The 22,080-nt window shown below is 39.0% G+C and overlaps 2 protein-coding genes across 8 annotated transcripts in view; one reads left to right on the plus strand and one right to left on the minus strand.

Moving 5' to 3' along the window:
- The window catches only part of LRBA (LPS responsive beige-like anchor protein), a 402,048-nt gene extending 398,084 nt beyond the window's left edge, over positions 1-3,964 (plus strand). For both annotated transcript variants that reach the window (XM_039391039.1, XM_039391040.1), the window contains 2 exons: positions 65-216; positions 2,436-3,964. In XM_039391039.1, coding sequence (XP_039246973.1) covers positions 65-216; positions 2,436-2,526 — 243 coding nt within the window. In that variant the 3' untranslated portion in view covers positions 2,527-3,964. The remainder of the gene's footprint in view (positions 1-64; positions 217-2,435) is intronic.
- Positions 3,965-7,816: 3,852 nt separating this feature from the next.
- DCLK2 (doublecortin like kinase 2) overlaps positions 7,817-22,080 on the minus strand; it is an 83,768-nt gene continuing 69,504 nt past the window's right edge. For 2 of the 6 annotated variants that reach the window (XR_003542957.2, XR_003542956.2), the window contains 8 exons: positions 21,746-21,892; positions 19,311-19,444; positions 17,936-18,013; positions 16,333-16,429; positions 14,928-15,008; positions 13,862-13,978; positions 12,731-12,813; positions 9,107-9,181 (listed from right to left, as the gene is read on the minus strand). Coding sequence is in view for 4 of the 6 variants with exons in the window: in XM_027732836.2 (XP_027588637.1) it covers positions 8,960-9,181; positions 13,862-13,978; positions 14,928-15,008; positions 16,333-16,429; positions 17,936-18,013; positions 19,311-19,444; positions 21,746-21,892 (876 nt within the window). In the remaining 2 variants the exon portion in view is untranslated. The other 4 variants (XM_027732836.2, XM_027732837.2, XM_027732839.2 and 1 more) reach the window with 3 other exon arrangements.

The following is a 22,080-nucleotide window of genomic DNA, read 5'->3' on the forward strand; positions in this document are numbered from 1 at the left end:
TAAAAGTGGGGGAGTTAGAGCAACACATATTTATCTGACAAATATCCATGTGATTTCCCCTTAGGCAATTCAGCTGAGTCGAGATGGACAGTATCTACTTACAGGTGGAGACAATGGAGTTGTCATGGTGTGGCAGATGTGGGACCTCAAGCAGCTTTTTGCTTACCCAGGGTGTGATGCTGGAATCCGATCCATGGCCCTGTCATATGACCAAAGGTGAGAGCAAAGCCTGGTCTGGACAAGAATTTTGGAGAATACATGCTTACAATTAAATTGCATTTCTGTTTTTCTTCCAATTTTGATTTTCTGTGGGTCACAGATCCTGGTGATTATCTTGAGAATTCTGTGCTTGCGTAAGTTTTTTTCCTAACATGTCATATTTAGGGCAGATAATATTTTTCAGGATTTTAGCTCTTGGGGGAATGAAGAGAGAGATCCAAGAAATCTTATTTGGCAGACTTTCAAGATAGGTTGAGTTATTGGCCTGGGCCAATGTAGAGTGTGGGTCACATGGAGGTGGAAGGTTACATGTGTGCTTTCATCTCTCTTCTTTCACGTATGATACAAATCACGTTCCTAATTCCAGACCTTTATGTTAAAAATAGAGCAGTTAGAATAGTTGCACACCAAGATTCCCTTCACACATCCATGTATTTGCTAAAGCAAAGAGTAATTCTTATTTTAGACAATTTATTTTATCTACATACATCATAAACCTTTTTGAAGACTCCTACTGAAGGTGGTCAGTGAGTATTTTCGCTGCAGTTTTACATCACACTTTCCAGTGCATCTGTAACAGTGCTTCTGTGTTTTTGTCACAAAAACAGTGTTTGTTTATAAGATGGATGTTTACCATCTCGTTTGTACACTTTTAGCTTTCAGGCTAGAATTTTATTTGCTTTGGTGTATTAGTGGTGCTCCTGTGTACTTTTCAAGCAGATTTGGCTCCTGAATCACTTAGGAATGTCTACATTGTGCAGTAAAGCATATTGCTGAGGCTCTTAACCTTCCGCTTACTGAAATCCATACTGAATGGTTTAAAATTTTTGACTAAATTTCTAAAACTTAGCTAAAATGAACTTTAAAAAAATCCAAGCCAGGAAAACCTGTGAATTTCAATGAAACATTGAACAGCTTTCATTTTCCATTAAAAAAGCCTCTGCTGTTAAATATATTTCAAAAACTGGAGTTACAGCTGTTGAACGTCAGACCTCTGAGATGTATAAAATTTTGCATTTAGAGAATCTTTAAACTGTAATTTATGGCATGTTAATAAACTGAAATCTAACATGGAAATATATAAATTTATTCATGAGCTCAAGTTAGGAACCTATTCACTTCTGGCTTGAAGACAAGGACACTCAGAAGAGATCTACTCGGAGTAATTTACTGAGTAATTTTACATAATTACTCAGCATTATTTATTTGGTATGCATAAATGTGTGTGTTTGAGAGTGTGTAAAAAGACATTTTAACCTAATAGAAAAAGAATCAGAATAGTGCTCTTGAAATGAAATGCTGTCATACTATCAAAATGCAATGTTTTGATGATCACCTATTCAGTCTTTGTTTTGAAGGAAAAATCGCAGCTTTTTACTCTGAATTTTTTAATTCTGAGGCTTTTTTCCTGAGGTGCCAGAATTTTATACATCCCTACACTTCTGATTTTTGTAATACTTTAATGAGACAGTAGAGAGGAAAATGTAGAAACTCCTGTAATTGTGTGCTGTGTCAGGGTCATGGCTTTTCAAATATGTCTAATGATCTCTAGTAGTAGGCCAAGGGAAGGAATTTAGAAAGAAAGACTGCCTCAGTGGGAAAGCACAGTGATTGCTTTCAGGAGCTTCCAAAACAATCGAAACCTTCAGATCACTTTCAAACTCAAACACTAATATTTCCAACTCAAGGCCTGTGCCCGCATCCAGTTCCTTCCTGTAGATGTGCTTCACTGAGGGAGCCGAAACTGAAATGAACACTTCGAGCTTTCCTTCACTTTGCTGCTTCATCAGGGCTTCATCCCACTCCAATATCCCTAAAAACCAAACCAAGCCAGCCAAGAAATAATCCTGGCAAATCTGAAGTGGCCTTGTGGGACAGTGATGCTGGTGAACAGTTCTGTTGTCTAACTCTCAACCATAGCTTCAGGCTGACCATAAAAACTGTCGCATGTTGTTTTGTACTCTTTGTGATCCATAAGCCTGCCAGAGGTTTTATTCAAATCCAGCTTTCTGAAGTTCTTGGAAGGCCAAGATGGGAGCTCCTAAAGCCTGAGTTTTCTGATCTGTGGAGCACTTCTAGCTCCAGCTGTCTTCGGTGGAAGCTGGTCGCGTCCTCAGGGTTCTTGGGCCTAGGCTGATGTAAATCCTCAGGTTTTTGACTCATATACCTGACCATGAGGTGGTTCACTAACCAGTGTGCTCCTGTGCTTTCCTTAGGTGCATAATGACTGGCATGGCATCCGGGAGCATCGTGGTTTTCTACAATGACTTCAATCGTTGGCACCACGAGTATCAAACCAGATACTGATCCTCACAGCGACCGACACGAGCACTGACATGGGCAGCTGTGTCAGAAGGGAACTGAACACAGCACACCTCTCTTGGCGTCGAGCCACATGGTTCCTTTATAAATAGTTATATCACATCTGAATGTAACTTAAATTTGCTGGAAGAAGCAACCTATTTTTTAAAGTTAATTGCTATTTTTGTAGACCTCGCTTGACTTTTTTGGGGGAAGGGCAAAGAAGCAGAAAAACAGCTGCTGGGTTCTGTAGTTAAAAATCTATATTTTTAGTCACAAGGAGAAGTCTATTTTGATCCCTGTATGTAAACAAAACCTAAAGTGAAGATGGTTAAAACTCACGTTCTAGTTATATTATGAAGAAACAGATTTTCCATCTGAAGCTTTATCTATAACCTTGAGGAATATATGATTTTAACATAATGGAAATGAATTATGATATTTGGGGAATTTTAATCTGTTTTATCTGTACCACACTTTGTCTTGTACTTTTCCAAATGATTGTACTACATCAGCACTGAAGTTTCTGGGAATCAAGGGGTAATATTTAAATTATGGTTAATGTAATTTTAAACTTTGCAAATCATTTCCATCAATGTTACTATTCAAGCATGTTTCTAGGCCTAGGCAATTAGTTCTTTTTTTTAGTTGTATGTTTTGTGCATTTAAGAGAGAGAAATCAGGAATGGAGTTTGTGTGTGAATCCTTTTAGTTGCTATCTGGCATCTCCTTCAAAGCACACCAAAATGTGGATTGTTCCTCAAAATCAGAAAGGCTGTTTTGAAGACTTTAAAGTAGAAGCTGACAGAGGCAGGTATTTTTTAGTAGGTGAGGTGCAAATTCCAAAGCACACCTCTGCTGGTGGACTGTGAAAGCACTGAGGCAGCAGGTGCTTGCTGGAGCGTGGCCCCCATACAGCAGCAGAAGTACTAGACTTGCAGGTGACTTACTTTCTTTTTTTCCCCTCAGAATTTGCCCCTGCAATACTGTAGCACATGCCATGTTCCTTTTCTGCATATAGCAACGATGTCTTTCACGTTTTGCTATCACCAAATCCAGCCAGATCCTGCCCAGTCATATTAAATTACCTCTTTCTTTTAGGAAATGAAAAGTAATTTATACTAAGGAACAATAAGTTATTTTGGTGTTGCACAAATCTACTTTTCTACAAGATTGCTGTGCAGAACTCTGTGAAAATATTTGTGAAAAGAACTGTTATTGTTTTGTAAGTCTGTATTGCATAAAAATCTTCTTTGTATGTTGTGATCTATATGAGTTGAAATTTACATTCCATATCTGTATGGATACATACATTTCTCTAGCTGCCTACTAGAGCAGTTCCTGGTTTTTCTAAGCATTTAATTACTATCTCTTTCAGTAAAGATTTGGAATGAGAAAATTCAGTTTGAGTGAAGAAATTAAATAAAATTACATTTGTAATTGAGGGCTTCAGTGCAGTACTGGGTTCTTGTGATTCCACGGTATATTCCCAACAGAGGAAAAAAGATGTCACGGCTAATGCATTTAATGTACTCTTGGTGCTTATGAAATGCTGACCAAGTTTTCTGTGCTTGCTACATTTTCATATGGAGGTGGTTATGGTGATATCAGTAGTTATTTTTATGTTTTGTGTAGCGGAATGTGATGTGATTAAGCAAAGACTGTTGTAGTAAGTGCCCAGTGTACCAAGCAATAACATTTGCTATGCAAAACTTGTACTTCACAGTTCTTTCAGTTCAACAACATTCATAGCCTCATATCAGAAGAGTCTGAGGGGTAATTGGTATGCTCTTGAAGTGCAACTTGCATTTGTTTGAAGCCAGTGGTAGATTTCCTAGGCTGGGTGGAGGGGAAAAAACAAACAAGCAAAGGTGTATTTTGCCAAATGGAAATCCTGAATATCTTCTCTTTCTGATTTCCCACTGACTTAGGAAACACTTTTATTATTGAGAGAAATAATAGTTTCTGATCTTAGAGCCAAAATATTTCATAGGGCATTGATTTGGCAGATTGCTTGTTTCAGAAAGGGCCCTATTTGATCATGAGCTGCTTTCCCAAACTGAAAGCACAACTGTACCTGTGTGTGCTGTCCCGAGTTGCATCCAGCCAGTGTGATGGCATGACCACTCCGTGGGGAAGCAGCAGCTGCTGCAGCCTGGTGTTCTGCATATTGATTGCTGCAGCCCTTCTGTGGGAAAGGACATCTTCACCTTCTCTGGAGCAGGCCTATGAGGACACCCCCATTCTGGACTGCTTTGGTGAGTAGGACATGCCCCTCCTTCCATAGATAAGCCCACATACCCTCTGGGGATCCAGGTGTGCACTTGGGATCTCAGCTTTGGCTGAACTAGTCCACGTCGTGATGTTTGTGGTGAGATGGCAAAGCAGGGTTAAATTTGCAGCTATTCAGGTATTTGTTAGTCTGTTCAGGGCAGCACCTGTGTCGCATGGATTGCCTGAAACCTGCTTAATTAGCAGGTGCCAGGCATTAACCTGCAGCTGGGCCTCATTTGGCTGTTATTTGCAGAATATTCCTGAAAAGAGAGACTGACTTCTCTCCTCAAATGCAGAGAGAGCATTTATGAAAAGCATTTCTTTATGTGACAGTCTGGGCTTTCTTCTGTTTTGGTAAGTTCAGAGGGACCAGCTGTCAGCTGGATTTTATGGGAGGTGCTCTGGAAAGTAGCATTTGCTGCTGCTGAGAGTCAGGGTGGTCAGAGAGTCAAGGAGTCAGCAGCAGTGCTGCACATTTGGTTTGTGAAGAAGTACTTGGCAGAAGTATCTTGAAACCCCTTCTATTTTGTGAAAATTTCTGATAGAAATGCCGTAGGATCTGGCAAGAGGTGATGGGGTGGTCAGGGTGGGGGTGTTCTCTGAAGGAAGCTTGTGTTGTGGTGCTACTACAAGCAGAGGGAAATGAATGCCGTGAGACTTCTGAGAATATTTCTGCAGTTGTTGGCTATGTTGTGCTGTGTGTTACGAGAAACCCTCTGCACCTGAAAGGGAACCTCTTGCAAGGTGTATGGATCTGTTACTATTTCTGCCCTGACACCCTCTTGGTAGTCCTCCAACTATCTGCAGCACTTATCCCTGATTAAGATTCCTGCTCTGCTGATTTAGCAGTCAGCACAATAAATGTCCAGAAGAGCTAAAGTAATGGGAAATTAATTTTATTGTAGCTTTAGTCAGGACATGATTGCTGTTAGATATATTGAGTAAGAATGGCCTAGATATAGTGACTGTCCAGATTGTAGCTTTTCCATTTTATGTCCTAATATTCACGGAGATTTAAGTGTGTTCGTGGTGTGGCATCTCTGTTTTGCTTTCTCTTTCTCCCAAAAGTAATTCAAAAGGAGTAAAGATCACTATATTGTTCTTGAGAAACTGGTTTTATCCTCATTAAATAAACCCAGAGATGGGCTGTTTTGAGGGTGTTGCTCTAAACCAGTGAGACCTTTCCCATACTGGGTTAGGATGTTTGTGTAACACTTGAGCCACTCGCTTGGATTTACCACGATACAACATCACATGAAATCCAAAATAGTTTAATTCTATGCAGAACCAACCCAAGATCTTCAGTAAACTAATGCAGTTAATGATGACCAAAATAATTTCGGTGAATAGGAATTTGAACCCTGTTTTGGTGAGCACAGAGGCAGTGGTGTAACACATGACTGCTTCCTAGCTAACAGTTTTTTATTTCAAATTGATCAAAACCGATTAAATTTCCTCAAATTGATTGAGGAAACTGAGAGTTTTCTCATAAAGGCCAAATGTGTCATCCCTGTTGGAAATCATATGGTTGGATCTTGCTTCTGATCTCCTGGATGTACACCAGGGTGCTAGAGTGTCTCCCATACCACTAGGGCACTCCAAGAAACCGCTGAATGACGCCTGGTTGCTTTTATTATATATTTTGGCAACCTCTTTCATATACATTTAGTGTGATTTTGAAACACAGAGAAGAAAAGCAGCATTAGATGTTGCAGAAGTTGCCACTGTTGCTGGTCTTGCTACCACATACCTGAACTGTGAACCTCTGTTTCTGAGACAGGTCAATGAGGTTTTCGCAGATTCACTCCCTTGAATTAAAGGACTGAAATTCCCCAGCTCAAACAAGTGGAAGCTCAAGAAGTGGAACTATATTAAGGCATGGAGTAGTGACACTACTTTCCTGAGGTCATACATAGAGTTAAGAACTTTCCCACCTATCCCATGTTTTTATCCAATTATATTGGCCATATGATCATCGTTTCCAGCTGTCATCACTATCTTTAAATAGGCATTTTGGCACAGTCTTGCACCCGCCTCTGCTCTGTGAATCAAAATACTTGTATAAGAATGATCAGATGTTGATCAGTCATGAACTCAGGGACACAATTTCAGGATATTTATATCTTTATTCTCTTCTTCCATTAGACAAAGGAATAGTTTAGAACTGGCAGCTGTTGACCAGGCAAATTATCATCCTTTCTTTTACATATGCATGAGGTTTTGTGTAACACTTTGGGTATCTCTGCTAATCCATGAGAGGCTTTGCCTCATAAAATAAATATCTAGGCCTTGCACACCTGAATATCCATCCTCTTAGGAAAAACAGAACTCAACCAAGCATTCATCACTTTCTTGGTGCTCCCTCTCCACTAATCCCTGAATTCAGCTCTGGTGGGTAGTGGCTGGTTAACCCTCTCCACCTGAAATCACACATTCTTTATTGAGCTTCATCTGAGACTTGTTATAGAAATTACCAACCACACACAGGGCCAGCTAACAGACTCTCATAGTTTCTGTTCTAAGGGTAGAGTGCTAGCTTCATATTTTTGCACTGTTTCAAATTGTGAATGTATATAATTTTATATAAAGGCTATTCTCATACTCTCCAAATATCTTAAAACTTAACTCTACCGAGCCCACAACAAAGTTAATTCACAATGACTGCTTGTACCCAACCTTTTTATCATAGTTTAAGACATGTAATGTGTTTCCCTACCTTTATTACCATTCTTCTTGCTGTACATCTTTCAGCTACCGTGACCTTAAGTTCTCAGTTGGCACTTCCTGATCTTTAAATGCCTCTTCAAAAGGTAAAACCATCGTGTTTAATCATGTGTTCCCAAGCCTTCCACAGGAGTCAATTAAGTTTAAAAGGTTAAGGGAATCCCTCAAATTAATTCTATGAAGTGTTTTTGGTAGGTATGGAAGACAACAGTTTCGCTGATGAAATAACTGAGTTCTCAAAGAAATGAATGACTTTTTATCTCTTTTTTTTTTTTTAAATGAAGAAAGTTTATTGCAGGTCTTTCTTTTACAATTCTAGTAGAAAGTATAGCTAAGAGAGAAAATGAACTATGACCAATTCATAAGAACGAGCAAAGGAAAAGAATTAAGCTGAATACATACTATACTGAACTAAGCATTATGGTAAAGATAAAAACCTCATCTATTTTGTGACTGCAGATTCAGGACAGCTGCTCCCCAATCCTTGTTTCCAGTGCCTGCACCAGGTGAACAGGGGGATAGCACTGACAACCTTTGATGGCTATTGATGGCAGCTCCTGTATCAGCTCATCCTAGAAGTGGGAGCTGCTCTGTTCATCGTAGCTTGGATCACATGCAGCAGGCTTTCCCTTCACAGGTCCAACATAATTTTATTTTACCTAATAGGTAGTCTGACCCTGGAGAAAGGTGTGGATGGGACACTTGCAGTTAAGACAGAAAATGGCTAAAACAAAAAGGCTTCCTTCACTCCAGTCTTCATTACAAATAAATGTCCAGTGCTCATGTTTACATCCCAAGTCACTTTATTTAAATTCATATTATCTAAACACTACCCTGCCTGCAAGTTAGATAACAAACTTGATGGAAAACAACCATCCTTCCCTCTCTATCTCCAGTGTTTGTTTCATGGTATTTTACAGTTAGTCCACTAAAAAATTTTTCATGAAAATTTGCCTCTTCAAGTTTAGTAGAAACTTGGCTAAAAATAGAGGCATTGGAATAGAAGGCAAATAGAAGTTTTCATCTCTTGTCTTCCTCTCCCCCTTTTCTGAGAATTCTCATGAGAAGAACAGAACGGGGCCTGCTTGTAGAGGGGAGGCCCGGTCACTGTTCATCATCTCACTGCTCATATAAAAATATGGTTAGCTACACCATAAGTTAGTCTATTTAGAGCCCAAGGCTGTGTGAAATGGAGTTAATTACTAACACAGATAACTTAAAAATCATCTAACATTTGCCAGTCTTTCCCCTACTGCTGTTCTGAAGACAAGGGCAAAGAGCACTCAAAGCGCACGGTCACTCGCTCACTATGAGAAAGAAGATCAGAGCCTGGCAGGGGCTCGCCACGAGAGGAGCACACAAACCAAAAACAGTCATGGGAAATGAAGAGAAACTGTGGCCAGAGTGGGGGGAGCTTCAGTTGGATTTGTTTTCATCAGTCCTACGCACCAGGCTGATCCCCAGCAAGCTCAGGAGATACTGAGGCAGGCGGCGTGGGGGATCGGAGTGGCTCAGAAGCAGCAGGGAAGAGGGTCTCGGACCCAGCCACACGAGGATCATCAGCTGCAGCAGCAATTGCAGAAATTTTCTCCATTCCAGCTCTACCAGAGTCCTGACAGCGCTTGCTGCAGAAAATCTGACTCTCTTTATCTAGAGCTGTGTTCTACAAACAAACAAACAAAAAAAACAAACCCAAGGCACATCATGAAATCAGCAGTTATATAAAGCCCTGTCTGAACTTAAGGGTTAAAACAATCTACAAGACATCAAGTGCATGCATTAGAGCCAGGAAAAAAAGGAGAAATAACAGAACTCTTATAGATAATTAAATGGTAGCATTCTCTGTTGCTGACTTTGGAAAATGTAAGGAAAACTTATTTTCCAGACATATGTTTGCCAGGATGTTGCAACCTTTAAAACTTTGTCTTGCAAGTCTGATGTGGAAAAAAGATGGTGTGAGTGGTTGTGATACAGCAGGAACTCATCATAGCAGCTATTAGCCAAATTTATGCACCTGTGTTTTTGCAGACAAGTCATCACATGATGCTTAGTGAGAGCTCAGTAATACATTTTCTGTAAGAAAACTACACGTTACAGAAGAGGAGCCCTTGCTGAAGGTGACAGATGGAAACCTTATGATTTTTTCTGTCTTAGAGAAAAGGGTCTGCTTCTCTGCTTATTGCTGAGAGTAGGCAAATGACCTCTCACAAAGCTGACACGGTGGCAAAAATATGTAATTTCTGAATTCTGTACTTAAAAATGAATTTACTGGAGAAGAGAGTAACAGGTTAGAATGAAAACTGACAACTCCATAGTGCAGTAGGTGGATTATCTGGAGCATGTAGTATGTCTACTGAAGCCAACAACTGCAATTTAATTAAATGAGAGTGTAATGTTTAATTGCTAGTGCAGTGTCTAAAGTGACCTAAAGGGAAATCTAGTAGTTCCTGTGTCAAAAACATACATCAAAATTGCTTTTTAAGACTTGGGGGAACAGTGTAATTGGTCTTGTTTCACACTTTTAAGGCTGATACTGATCATTATAAATTCATTTACTCCTTGGCTTACCTTACTTTGTGGAAGAGCTTTAAGTACCATTGGTAATACAGATTTAAGTTAAAACAGATAAATTAAGTTCTTTGTAGTTTATTCAGTTACGTAGAATGGTGCAAGGTACACTTACTCCAGTCATGTACAGCTGGGGCTTTCTAAACCCACAAATGTGGGACAACTTAACTGAATAGTGGAGAACAAATACATGTTTCACCTTTGTGGCACCTCCTCCATATGCATGTCTAAGAATTATAATGTTATGTGGAATTTCATATTCTGAGCTGGGATGTGCTACTTGTAAAGTAAGTCAGGTGCTCTGCCTTTTCATTAGGGATTTCTTTCTTTGCCTGATTGCTCAGGAGGACCTGCTTTGCTAGTGTGAACATTTCTGTGTGTTTTTAGAGGAGTTTGATACTATTCGCTAAAATATTTAATATTGAAATAATTTTCTGATACAAGTTAAATTTAGCATGGTTCATTTTTTTTTTCCCCAGATGTGGTTTATTGCATCAAAGTCATCAGGGACAGCAGAAATAAGGTACTTACCCTCTTTTTTTCCAAACTGAACATGTAGCTTGGTAGTGAAAACTTCTTTTTTGGAATGCATAAATTCAAATTTCTCATTTATCTGACTTGGCAAGGAGCTGGATTAGTACCTCTGATTTCTCAAACAGAGGACTACAAGGATTTAGATGTATATGGATGGCAACTTTTGTGCTATGGCTGTGTGCTGGGCAGGAGAGGAGGCAAGCAGCCTTGTGACACCACTCCTACCCCCAAGGCCTTCCTGCCAGGCTTTGCCAGACCAAAGTACTGACTATAAAAATTCCCAAAAGAAAAGGTTAAGTATTTTAGTATTTCGAATTTTGGATGCGTAGGTTTTGCTGTTTATTGGGGTTTTTTTAAGTGAGTGACATCACTAGTCTTATCTGCATAGAGGTACCAGGAGAAAATTCCATACTACACAACTGAATTCTCTGCTACTAACAATCAACTCTGCACAAAGAGCATGCAAGGAAGTGACCAGCTGAGCTGCATCTGGGCTTATGAGATTTTGAGGTGGTCTGCAGGAGTTTTATCATTATCAAGGCAGCTGCTATGCTGGCAGGATTGCATTTCCTTTTTCGTTTGCTGGAAAAAGAGTTGTAAATAAAGTGGTTTTTGCTATTTCAGTGGCAGGTAAAGTTATGTAAAAGGGAAAGGACATGCTTTCAGTTCATGCTTGACAGTGATTTTCTCCTGTGCTGTCCTCACAGCAGCTTCTGGTAGTTGTCACACGTTGCACACAGCAGTACATACCTACGTAATACAATTCAGGATTTTCTGTTATAAAAAGATTTAAGAGGAGGCTTAATTTTACTGTAACTAAGCAAGAATGTTTTTTATATTATCTCCTGACTAGGTCTGTAGTACTATAAAACAAGTGACAATTAATATGTTTATTTTAAATAGAAACGATGTTTATTTCAGTGTTTTTGTTCTTTGGCTCTGTCTTCCTAGGGTTCTCATGTTTTTTCTAATTGCTTTTAGATATGTTAAAATATACATATGCACAAAACTACTGCCAGGAGAATAGATCAGGATATGTATGAGGAAGTTAAAAAAAAGTCATATTAGTGTTTGCTTAGAATACTTCAAATATGCATTGCTTAAGACAGATCATTTTTTTTGGTAGGTGCTTAAAAGATATTCCTTGACTGGTTTTGTGTGGCTGTACAGCTTTTTCCACTTCAGACTGGCTTAGTTATTTCTCCTTTCTTGTTAAAAATGGAGAACATGTATTTTTGTGCAGCAGAACAAAGCATCGCAGTTAGTACGTACCATTGCCTTGGACCTACTCAGAGGAAAGCAATGCAGGCATTGGGAAAGGAGGAAAAAGGAAGGAAGCAAGGGACAGAAACTAGACTTACTTTAAGCAGAACTAACACAATTGCAACAAATTTAGATTTACAGAACATTTTAAAATTGACAAAAAAAATAAAATCAGTAATGAATTAACAGCAACATGCTTTTGGGGGCAGCGGGAGCCTCCTGTGCAAGAACACTGAACTGGGGATGTGCAGTTTTACTTATCTGCCACAGGATGGTATTATCTGCATTGGCCAGGTGACAGTATTGGAATGAAGTGATGCTAAAGGGGATTCCATTAAATATGCAGGTGGACTGATATAGCAATGCACTGCAATACACGAGAATTACAATATGTGCTGGTCTGAAGCTGAATGTTTTTAAGCAATGAGTGCTAGTACAAGTGAAGAGCTTCTGAACACAAAGGTAACTAAATTTCAAAGTTCAAGATAAACCAGGGCAAGAATAACAAACTGGGGGCCTAACCCTCATTAGATCACAGTGTTTTTGATCAAGATTTTACTTTTCCTTTCACCAGTAACTGGGAGCTGCGTTCAGAAATAAATAATTATGCATTTACATCCTTCCATACCTGTTAGAAGGAAATAAGGCAGGAAAAGGGAAAATGAGGTGTACTTTCCTGGTTGAAGGCATGTCAGTAGCTAACAGAATCAGAAAAAACCCACACCAATAAGAAGCCAGAAGCTATGCTGTGTCAGAGATCCAAGACAGGCTTAAGTGGCATGCAAGTTGGAGAGGGGCTGAGAGTTAGAATTAAAATTGCTCTTATTAGATGTAGTGCATTTTATACCAGTTTTCAGCTTCAGGCTTATCCATAGTCTCAACAGTATAAAGAAGGAAGCTCTGAAGTCCCTCTCAAACTGTCAAGTCAAACTGTCAAATGAAATGCAGACAACAGCATGAACCTGAATCCATTTCCTGACTTATTTTTATGTTATCACTTGTCCTACATTCAAATTGTTGGCCTATTTAATTCACATAAATGTATTTGCAAACACATGTACGTATGCAGAAACATTATTTAAATTTACTGACTTTCAGATGATTAAAACAACTGTTTGTTAACATAAGTGGGCTGCACTTCGAGAGTAATTAATACTAATGGGAAAGGGTGGAAATCACTGTTGTTACTACCATAGATGGTTTTATTTTTAACTGAAGATACTCTATGTGCAGTGTCCATCCTTGCATCAGACAAGGATGGACCACAGTAAGGACAGAAGGGCAGTTCATCACTACTGCAGTTGCATATTCTCTGCAGAAGTGACTGGGCAATTACAAATGCAGTTCTCGGTACTGATAGCAATAAATTCCATTTCTTCTGCCATGATTCACACATCTGCCTTCTGGAATTACTGTTTATGTAAGTTGAGCTGTAGGGTCGTCAGGATCCCGTAGTATGCTTCAAGGAAAGTTCCCCATTAGGGAACAGAAAAAATGTAGCAAGGGTTGGATAAGGACAAAATTAATGTGGCAAACATTCAATACTACAGAGAAAGTTTCTGAAACGGGGTCTGGTTTCCTGGCAAGCACAGTGTTGAACAACAGTATGCTCATGATCAGGCAATACGTGGTCGGGCAGAGGGGAAGAGCCTACTTAACTAATTAGGTGGTCATTATGATTAAAAAAAAAAAAATCACAGTTTTTGTAATGAAAGAGTTCACATTCAACATACACCTACTTAGTGTTTACATGTTTCTGTTTGGAAGCTTGTTTTTATAGCTTAGGTACCGCACTGTGATGGACTTGGTTGCTCTCAAGCAATGATGAGACAATCCACATTATACATAAAGAAAGACTAGAATTAGAGACTATTCTAGCTTTGGTTTTGCTATTCTTGCACCACACATGCTCATAGAGCACTGTTAGGAAGATATGCAAAGTAGAGTATCAATGTATAAAAATATTCATTTCTCTTACCATGATGACAGAAACCCCAGCAGATGTGTTATTTTGCTTGGGTAGGGTGTTATTAAAGTGCTGCTTCAGTTTACCTGTTACTTCAGCTTGCATATTATTCTCCTGGGAAGCATCATCCTGTATAAGAATAAACACAATATTCAAGTAAGGAAAAAAAAAACCCCAAAGTATGCTTGAATGCAACTAAGTAAAAGCGAAGCTGCAAGTTTTATTCAAGCATGTTAAAAATAATGTGCTTGAAATAATGTTAAAAATAAAAAGCATACTTGTCATTTGGAATTCTTTTAAATCAGTATTTTAAATGGTCCATCATGTCCTAAGTGTGGAGATGTTACACAGTCCCATAAATAAGTTTCAGAGGAGCTGTTATGCACAAACACACTCATTATAGTTGTCTTCTCTTGTGTCCCAGAACTCCATAGATCATACTCAGTTCCCTCTTTTAAAATATATGTGAAAATAAACATTATTTATAAACAGTATTTATTAACAGTGAACTGATTTTAAATCGATCGGTGCACTTTGGTGTTCCCCATTGCTGCTGCCCAAAAAAAATGAAGGACTTGGCAGCCATCAGCTTAGTCTTACATTAGGTATTGAATTTGCTAATTGTATTTCAAGCTTGAAGTGCTTCAAGAAACAGACTGTACTCCAAGTAGCTTTGCAACAAGTAAGATGTCAAAAGGCACAACAGTCCTTCCACAGACACGTTTTTGAGATGAGCGTTTTCTAGGTTGAATGCAAAATAACAAAAAAGGTGCTGAAGTCACACATCTGCCTGCTGTGTTATGTTCAAGGTTTTAGTAACCCCCAGCACCTTCTAATTGCAGTCAGCAAGTGACAGCCTCATTCTGTTCCTTCAGAGCCCAGAAGCTGACAGTGCTGCTACAGCTGAAGCAAAATTCAGACTATGGCTCTTCTCCTTTATGTGGAAATGGGACCAGTGGTTCCATAAAAAGAAATGGACCTAGTAGAAGTGTATTGCTGCTTCTTAAAATTACACTTTAATGCTTAGATTTACAGGTTTAATATAAAATTAGAGACAAGTAAAATGTAATTTACTCACTGACACCCAGGGATGGCTTAGGATCTGTGCTGCTGTATATCGGGCCTCAGCATTCACGTGTAACATCAGGCTAATTAACTCCTTTATTAATAAAAAAAAAAAAGAAGAGTTTAAGAAAAGGATATTACAGCTGAAAATACTGTTGCACCAAGTTCTTCTCAGTGCAATTTTCTTGATACCTGGGCAAAAATAAAAGCCAGCTGATTCCAGAAACAATGATACCAGCGTGACTTCACTGGAACAAAGGATTTGCCCTTCAGGATTAAGAGTATGCTGGGCAGCATATTTCAGAGCAACTTCCTCATTGTACTCATGTTTCACCAAATCTTTTGAAACCAAATGAAAAGGAAATGTTAAAAAAAATCAGCTATAATGTTCCACTTTGTTCTCTATATATTCATGCAGGTGACCATAACAAAAACAAACCTGGGAGAGATGAGATCCTCTATGGGCAGTGCACACACATAGTAACAGTACATTAAAAGTACCAATCAGAGGCAAGAAACTGCATCTGAAAGTCCAGAAACTGAAGGCATTATTTGAAGAGTGTTCATTGCTTCAGTTTTGGGGAATGGCTTCTCCAAGCTGATAATAACATACCTAACTGAGAGGTTTCCCAGCCAGCCAAGTTATTTAGTCTAAGTATGAAGTGAGAGATCACCTTTAGTGCCAAGACTGAGGGCCTTGTTCAGAATGCATGCCTGGAAGTGTTTGAAATGACCACAGCTTGGGAAATGTTGATAAATGGATAAACAAACAGTCATTGGGAAATGCAGAAAAAAAGTAACTTCTCACTGGCTGGATAAAAAAAATAATCTCTACTTGCTAATGAGCCTTCAGATATCATTCAGAGCACATGAGTGAATTAGCTTGAGTAGCAGGGCTTACAAGTTGGAACCTTTATCCTGCAGACACAACTGTTTTAAAAAAAACTGCAATGATAACACAAGAACTGTTAGCAAGGGCAATTAATTAGCAGTGGCTGCACCTCTTGAAAAGTTCTAATAACTGGCTCAAGTAAAATACGAAGAAATGTCAACTGCATTCACTCCACATAGCAATGATTTTTCTTTTTTAAAGAGCAATAGGAGGGGAAAATTTAGAGACATTTACTTTGCAGCTGAAGCACTGAACCTGCTACCATCATGAAGTAAACTGAATATCATGTGATAGTCACTGAATGCAGTTGGCATTCTGCTACCCTTACTCACTCAGACAGCAACACAACAGCCTGAAACACCTGAGCTTTTTTAATTGGTTTAGCTTAAAGTTAAATCAAAGGCACAGTAACTGGAGCAGTGGGTAAGAGTCTGTTCTAATTCTTCTAGTCTGCCTTTCCAAGAGAGCAACATCTTTTCAGGGACTCATCAGAAATGCTATTTCAGGTTGGAAAATGTAGCAGTACCTTTGCTGAATCAGTGATGTTATCCCAGTAGGGAGAAGGAAATTCCAGCTTCCCAACAAGTATCTGATCAAAGAGGTCTTCCTGAAGGTTGTTTTCACTGCAGAACAGCAGTAATGAAGAAGATGATGAGAAAGAAGTCAATTTGTCATGTGAATTCTTAACTTGATTTGGGGATGGAACAGAAATGATGTTAATAACTACTAGAAATGCATAATTCTAAAGCTTATATAGAGGCAGCACTTCTGAGCTGTTTGCCATAGTTACGCTGTCAGAAGTGATGAGAAAACCTAATATACTGAGGTGAAAGCTCTTCTACCAGAATAGAGACTGTATAGCTAACACACAGGAACAGGAAAGGGGATTCAAAAGTAAGTCATTTGCCAGCCTAGTTCTAAAGAACCTGCTACAGAAAGCATATGATTGGTGGAGGAAGTGTAGTGAAATGAGCCTCATCTGTTAAACTATCAAAACAGGAGAATTTTCAAAATCCATCAAGGAGATAAATAAAACACAGTAAACTAAATGTATCATGAGTACCGGCAGGCTACTGATATTAAAAGGATAAGTACTTTTGTATCAAAAACATGGTTGCATGAATATTCAGAGATCAATGGCAGCAGGATTTTTGTTTTTCAACTTGTTTGTTGGCTGTGAACATCCACTCAACCTATTTCTGTAAAGAACAGTGTAGCTCTTGAGTTGGTTTTGCAATATTTATTAACCTTGGTTAAGGCCTGGTTCTAATAGAATATGGATATTCTCCATGCCTAACCCCTACAATCTATTGAAATAAACTGCCATTTGTTTCTATACTGTATCTTTCAAAACAAGTTTTCAGTTTTAAACATGAACTAACTACATAAAAACCCCAAATACCTAAACTAAATAATAGTTTTCCATAAACAAGAGTTGTTTACATTGTGTTCTTTGCAAAATATTCTCGGTCTGGTGTTTTAGTTAATTAAGTATTTTGCTGTAAAAATGAACAAACAGACCACGCATTAACAATTTATATCTTAAGAGAAGAATTCACTATTTAAATGTGCCAATTCCCTGGAAAATAAAAATGGCTGAGGCACAAAGCATATCCATTTGATTTTCAGTAGAGCTCCTACATATGGTGACGCTGAGTAGCAAGAATGATGTTTGCAAACTCCACCGCTCCTATGACACTTATCAAAAAGACTAACAAGGTTAAAAGTGCAGGATAAACAAATTGTTCCCCTCCCCTCGGTTTACCACCAGCCACCCTCCCACCCCGGCACTGCAGACCCGGGAGCTGCCGGGTCCCAAAAAAAACGCCAGAGGGCAGCGTGTGCCCGTGGATCGTGGAGCTGGGATACACAGGGAGACAAAAGGAAAAGCGGCTCTGCCCTTACACCCCCACATCCCTGCACACAGCACTAAACCGGCTGCGACCTTAGAAAAATAAATAAATAAAACTAATCCCAGAACCGAAAAAGGACAAGTGAAAACAATTTCAAGAAAAGGACGAAGACATAAAGAAAATGTGTCAATCTAATCCACCGTTTTTCCCCCCAGGATGCCTTCTTCAGGGAGAAAGAACTTGATTATTTTTATTGTTTTTCCCTTTGACACTCACCTGCGAAAAGGTGGAAATCCACATAACAGTATGTATGTGATCACACCTGCAGCCCAAATATCCACCTTTAAGCCATATCTGAGAAAACAAGGCTGTGTTACTTGTGCTGAATTTAAAAAAAAAAAACAAGTCATTTCAATGAAAAAAAAATTGCATTGACATGAATACAGGAGAATCTGTTCTAAATTACTTGCTGACTATGTGGTAATGTATTTTGTACCTAAGCACCTTTTTCTTCACAACTTTACAGTCTTTAGGAAACCAAGATTCTATGGTTTTTCTTTTTTTTTCCCCCCACCAGAAGCCTCAAGGCTCTCCAGAGTGTTCTGAATATACTCAAATTCGAGTCAGTACCAAGGTTTTCCCAATCCAGAATCACTAACGATAAAAGACAAGGATGTGCCTTCTCAGTCCCTACAGTGAAGTAACTACCTCTTAGGTTATCATGTGTTGCTAAGCAACAAGACACACACCAGTCCTCCAGTCTCTTGAGTAACACGGGGGGAAAGAACTGCACTTCTCTTTCAAAGCACGGAAATTAAAACACTAGAGGTCAAAAAGAGGTCTTTTTGCCCTGTTCTTTTCTATCCAGTAGATTCAGTTTGTCAAAATCTAAAACATGCAGACCGAGTGCCGTTTGACATTTGAGCTCACTGCAGCTGTGAAATACTTCTCCATACAACAAATGCACTGAACAACGACTGAAACAATACAACAAACCTCCTTCCATTAGGAAGACCAAATTCAGAGGGGGTTACAGCTATGGCAAGACTCAGCTTAGCATGGAATGGAGCTCTAATAGGTCTAAAAGGAAGGATGACTCCTGAAATTCTACCCTGTTAAAAAATTATTTTGTATTTATGCAATGACCTGTTCAATACAAAAAAATAGGGTTGTTTAATTAAGCAAACAGTTATCAAACAGCATGTGTCACCCAAACAAGGTCACTTGAATCAACATGATCTAATTAGAGCTGCCCTGAGAACAGGTTTAGACTAGGTGACCTCTGGAGCCTCTTCCAATATAAATTATTCCATTTCTAATGTGAACACTCTGTTCTGCTTGTCTGTTTTTCCCCAAGCAGCTGCCATGGCTGGTATAATGGGCTCTGAACGCTGAGGTGAGGCAGGGAGCACAAACCAATGAACTCCACTGCACCAGCAGGTCCAGGGGAGGTGGGTAAGGAGGCAAAGGTGAATTCTGGGGTCAGGATGAGCAAAAAAACTGGCCTCTCTGAGGAACTGTGAATGATGCCCGTGGGTGCTTTGGTTACAAAAAGATGGAGAGACAGCCTATTAAAGCATTCTAGTTCTTAAAACAGTTAGGAGCTACCTGACAAAAATAACTGGTTACAAGGCCTATGTCTTATCCTTACCCTGTCTCTGCAATGATTTCTGGAGCCACGTAGGTGGGTGTACCGCAGACAGTGTATAAAGGTCCTTCAACCACAGTCGCCAGTCCAAAGTCTCCGAGCTTCAAAGACTTGGTTCCATCTGAATATTCACATACCTAGAATCAGAAAAATAAAAGCACAATGAGGAGGAGAACATCTGCATTTTTTTTTAATTTGTTTGGAAAATGACCATCATCACACCAAGAAGACGGGGAAAAGAGGCAATTTCCACAGCCCTGTAGGGAAGGAAGAGAAAAATGCTATTACCATTGATTGCAGCTGGAGCTCGTGTTCAATGGAGCTGTCTGCCAGCTATGTAGGTCAGACCATGACATAGCCTCAAGCAACTAGTGGGGGGGAAGGAAAACCCAATCCTAGAATGCTGAGAAGTTTTAAATATATTAAGTAGAATATAATACTATAATTTCGTTTGATTAGGACCTGGAGTTTAAAATGGGACTGGCAGCTACATCAGATTTGTTTAACGTCTTGTTAACTTGGCATAAATCTGGTCAGTTGTTACACTGGATATTTCATTGGCAAATGACCTCCCTATGCTTAGTCAGTCTAGGCAAGTTCAGTACAGGAGTGAGAAAGCTGACTGAGAACTGTTTAGGTTTCTGTGCAGACCCAACTGTATCTTACCAAAAGCCCCATAAATAATCTAGCACTGAGTCTACCTCTGAGTCATTTTATTGATGAAAGAAGTTGAATTTCAATAGAAAGAAAAGTGCTACACAACAGTGATTGCATGAGTAAATCAAACCAGACCAACACAAAGGAAACATCCCCCTAATCTCAGTTACGTTCTTAAAGTAAAATATTTATATTAACATAATTTCAAAGGAATCCAATTTTTAGAATGTAGGACTCCATAATCTCCAGAATGGCTGAATTTCTTCTGTTTCCTCAAACAACTGAACACTGCTAAGGCAGCAATACTTTCCTTCATTCCTCTCTGTAATTCATATCATTAATGGAAACTCTTGTTCTCTTTTATATAACACCTTCAAAACTCAGAGTTTGCATTTTTAAATGCATGACTTGTAAAGAGAATTCAGACAGCTGGATGACCCTGTGCAAAAAAACTAACTACTTGCAATTCTAGGTAGCAATTGATAGGAATTATTTGCATTTACATTCAATACCAGCATGTTATCTTTATGTTCTGCCACTGTCAATCACAGTGAGTAAGATTTGCATCTGTTGAGTAATCTCTTTAGGCTTTCTAGGCAGAAAGGACATTTGTGCCTATTTATAACTGATTCAATCACTAATGAGAGCTTAAAATTTCTTTGGACTGTCTGCGTTTGAAGATGCACTGATAATGTGAGACTTCCACCTTCATTTTCTCACTCCTAAGTGCCATGTTGCTGTAACTACATTTTCCAATGGAAAAGCCTCCCCTCCCTTTCTTTTGCTAAGCAATCTAATTTATTTGAGGGCTTATTTAAATGGCCAAACACTGTCAGTGGAATTAGCTGGGAAAGAATTGACTATGAAATGGAAAATATTTTCAGCTTGTAGCTTATAGCCCTATCCTTGTAATAGTTCAAAGTCTGTTCTGGGATAAGCCATGACTCCTACTCTAGATGCAACCTCATTACACAGGACTGACAAACACCACAGAAGGCTTTCAGAAATGCCTACCAAGTGTTCATGAAAGCTACCAGCATGCCTGATGACAGTGGCTCAAGCGGGGGAGACTGTGGTACAGTTTGTTCAGTGTGTGACACTTAATATCTAATATCCAATATGTAGTGCACAAGTATAACCTCTGCGTATAAGCTGATCCCATTCTGTGAACAGAATGGGAAAGATGCCCTCTGTGGACTGTGGTATAAGTGGTTCCCAAAGCAGAGTTCATGGTAATTCTTGTCAACACAGCTATCTTCTGTCTCTGCTGAAAACAAAAGCAGTCAGTTCCCCAGGACAAAATAAACGTATGTACAGAGTTAATTCCCAGCTGGAATATTGGTAAATCATCAGAAAGATGATCCTACAATGACAGTGAGAGAAAAATGGGGGGGAAAGAAAAAGGTTTCAGATGGTAACCATATGATCATTCAAAGAAATGGAAGAAATGGCACTCAGCCCACCTTTTCTCCCACTTGCAAACTAATAAATAATTCATTGACATAGCTTTAAAATTCATTGTTTTGTGAGACAATACTCCTGCTTATCCAAATGGCAGCCAATCAAAATGTAAATAAAGATAAGTCTAAGGACAGGTTTGAGCACAGCTCTCTTGCATTATGGTGATTGCTATCCCATGGCAGAAGATTTATTTCATACATGCTTATTCTAAATTAATATGCCTGCTCTTCTCTGCTCAGCTCCTTGACATTTATATATACAAGCATTTGCATTAATGAGAACAAAGTAAGAGAAAGTATTAGATAATAAATGGGACATACCAGAAGATTTTCTGGCTTGATGTCTCTGTGCACAATGTTGAGACCATGAAGGTATTTGAGAGCACTGGCTAAATTGTAGACCATTGCACTCCCATCTCGCTCTGTGTATTTTGTAGATGAAGTGATAGCATCAAATAGATCTCCTCCCTACATAATAGAAAGGAAAAAGACCAATGTGGGAAAAATTATTAAGATTATATTTAATTTAAAAAAAAAACCCACGCCAAAAAAAACCCCATGTAAAATCTTCCTTTACAAAAGGCATGCTCAAAATTCCTGTTAAACAGTAAAAAAATTACTTTGCAGAAAGATGATCTTGTCACCAAGATACTATA

Source organism: Pipra filicauda, unplaced genomic scaffold, assembly GCF_003945595.2.
Source record: "Pipra filicauda isolate LSUMZ 115617 unplaced genomic scaffold, ASM394559v2 scaffold8_size5757611_pilon, whole genome shotgun sequence".
NCBI lineage: Eukaryota > Metazoa > Chordata > Aves > Passeriformes > Pipridae > Pipra > Pipra filicauda.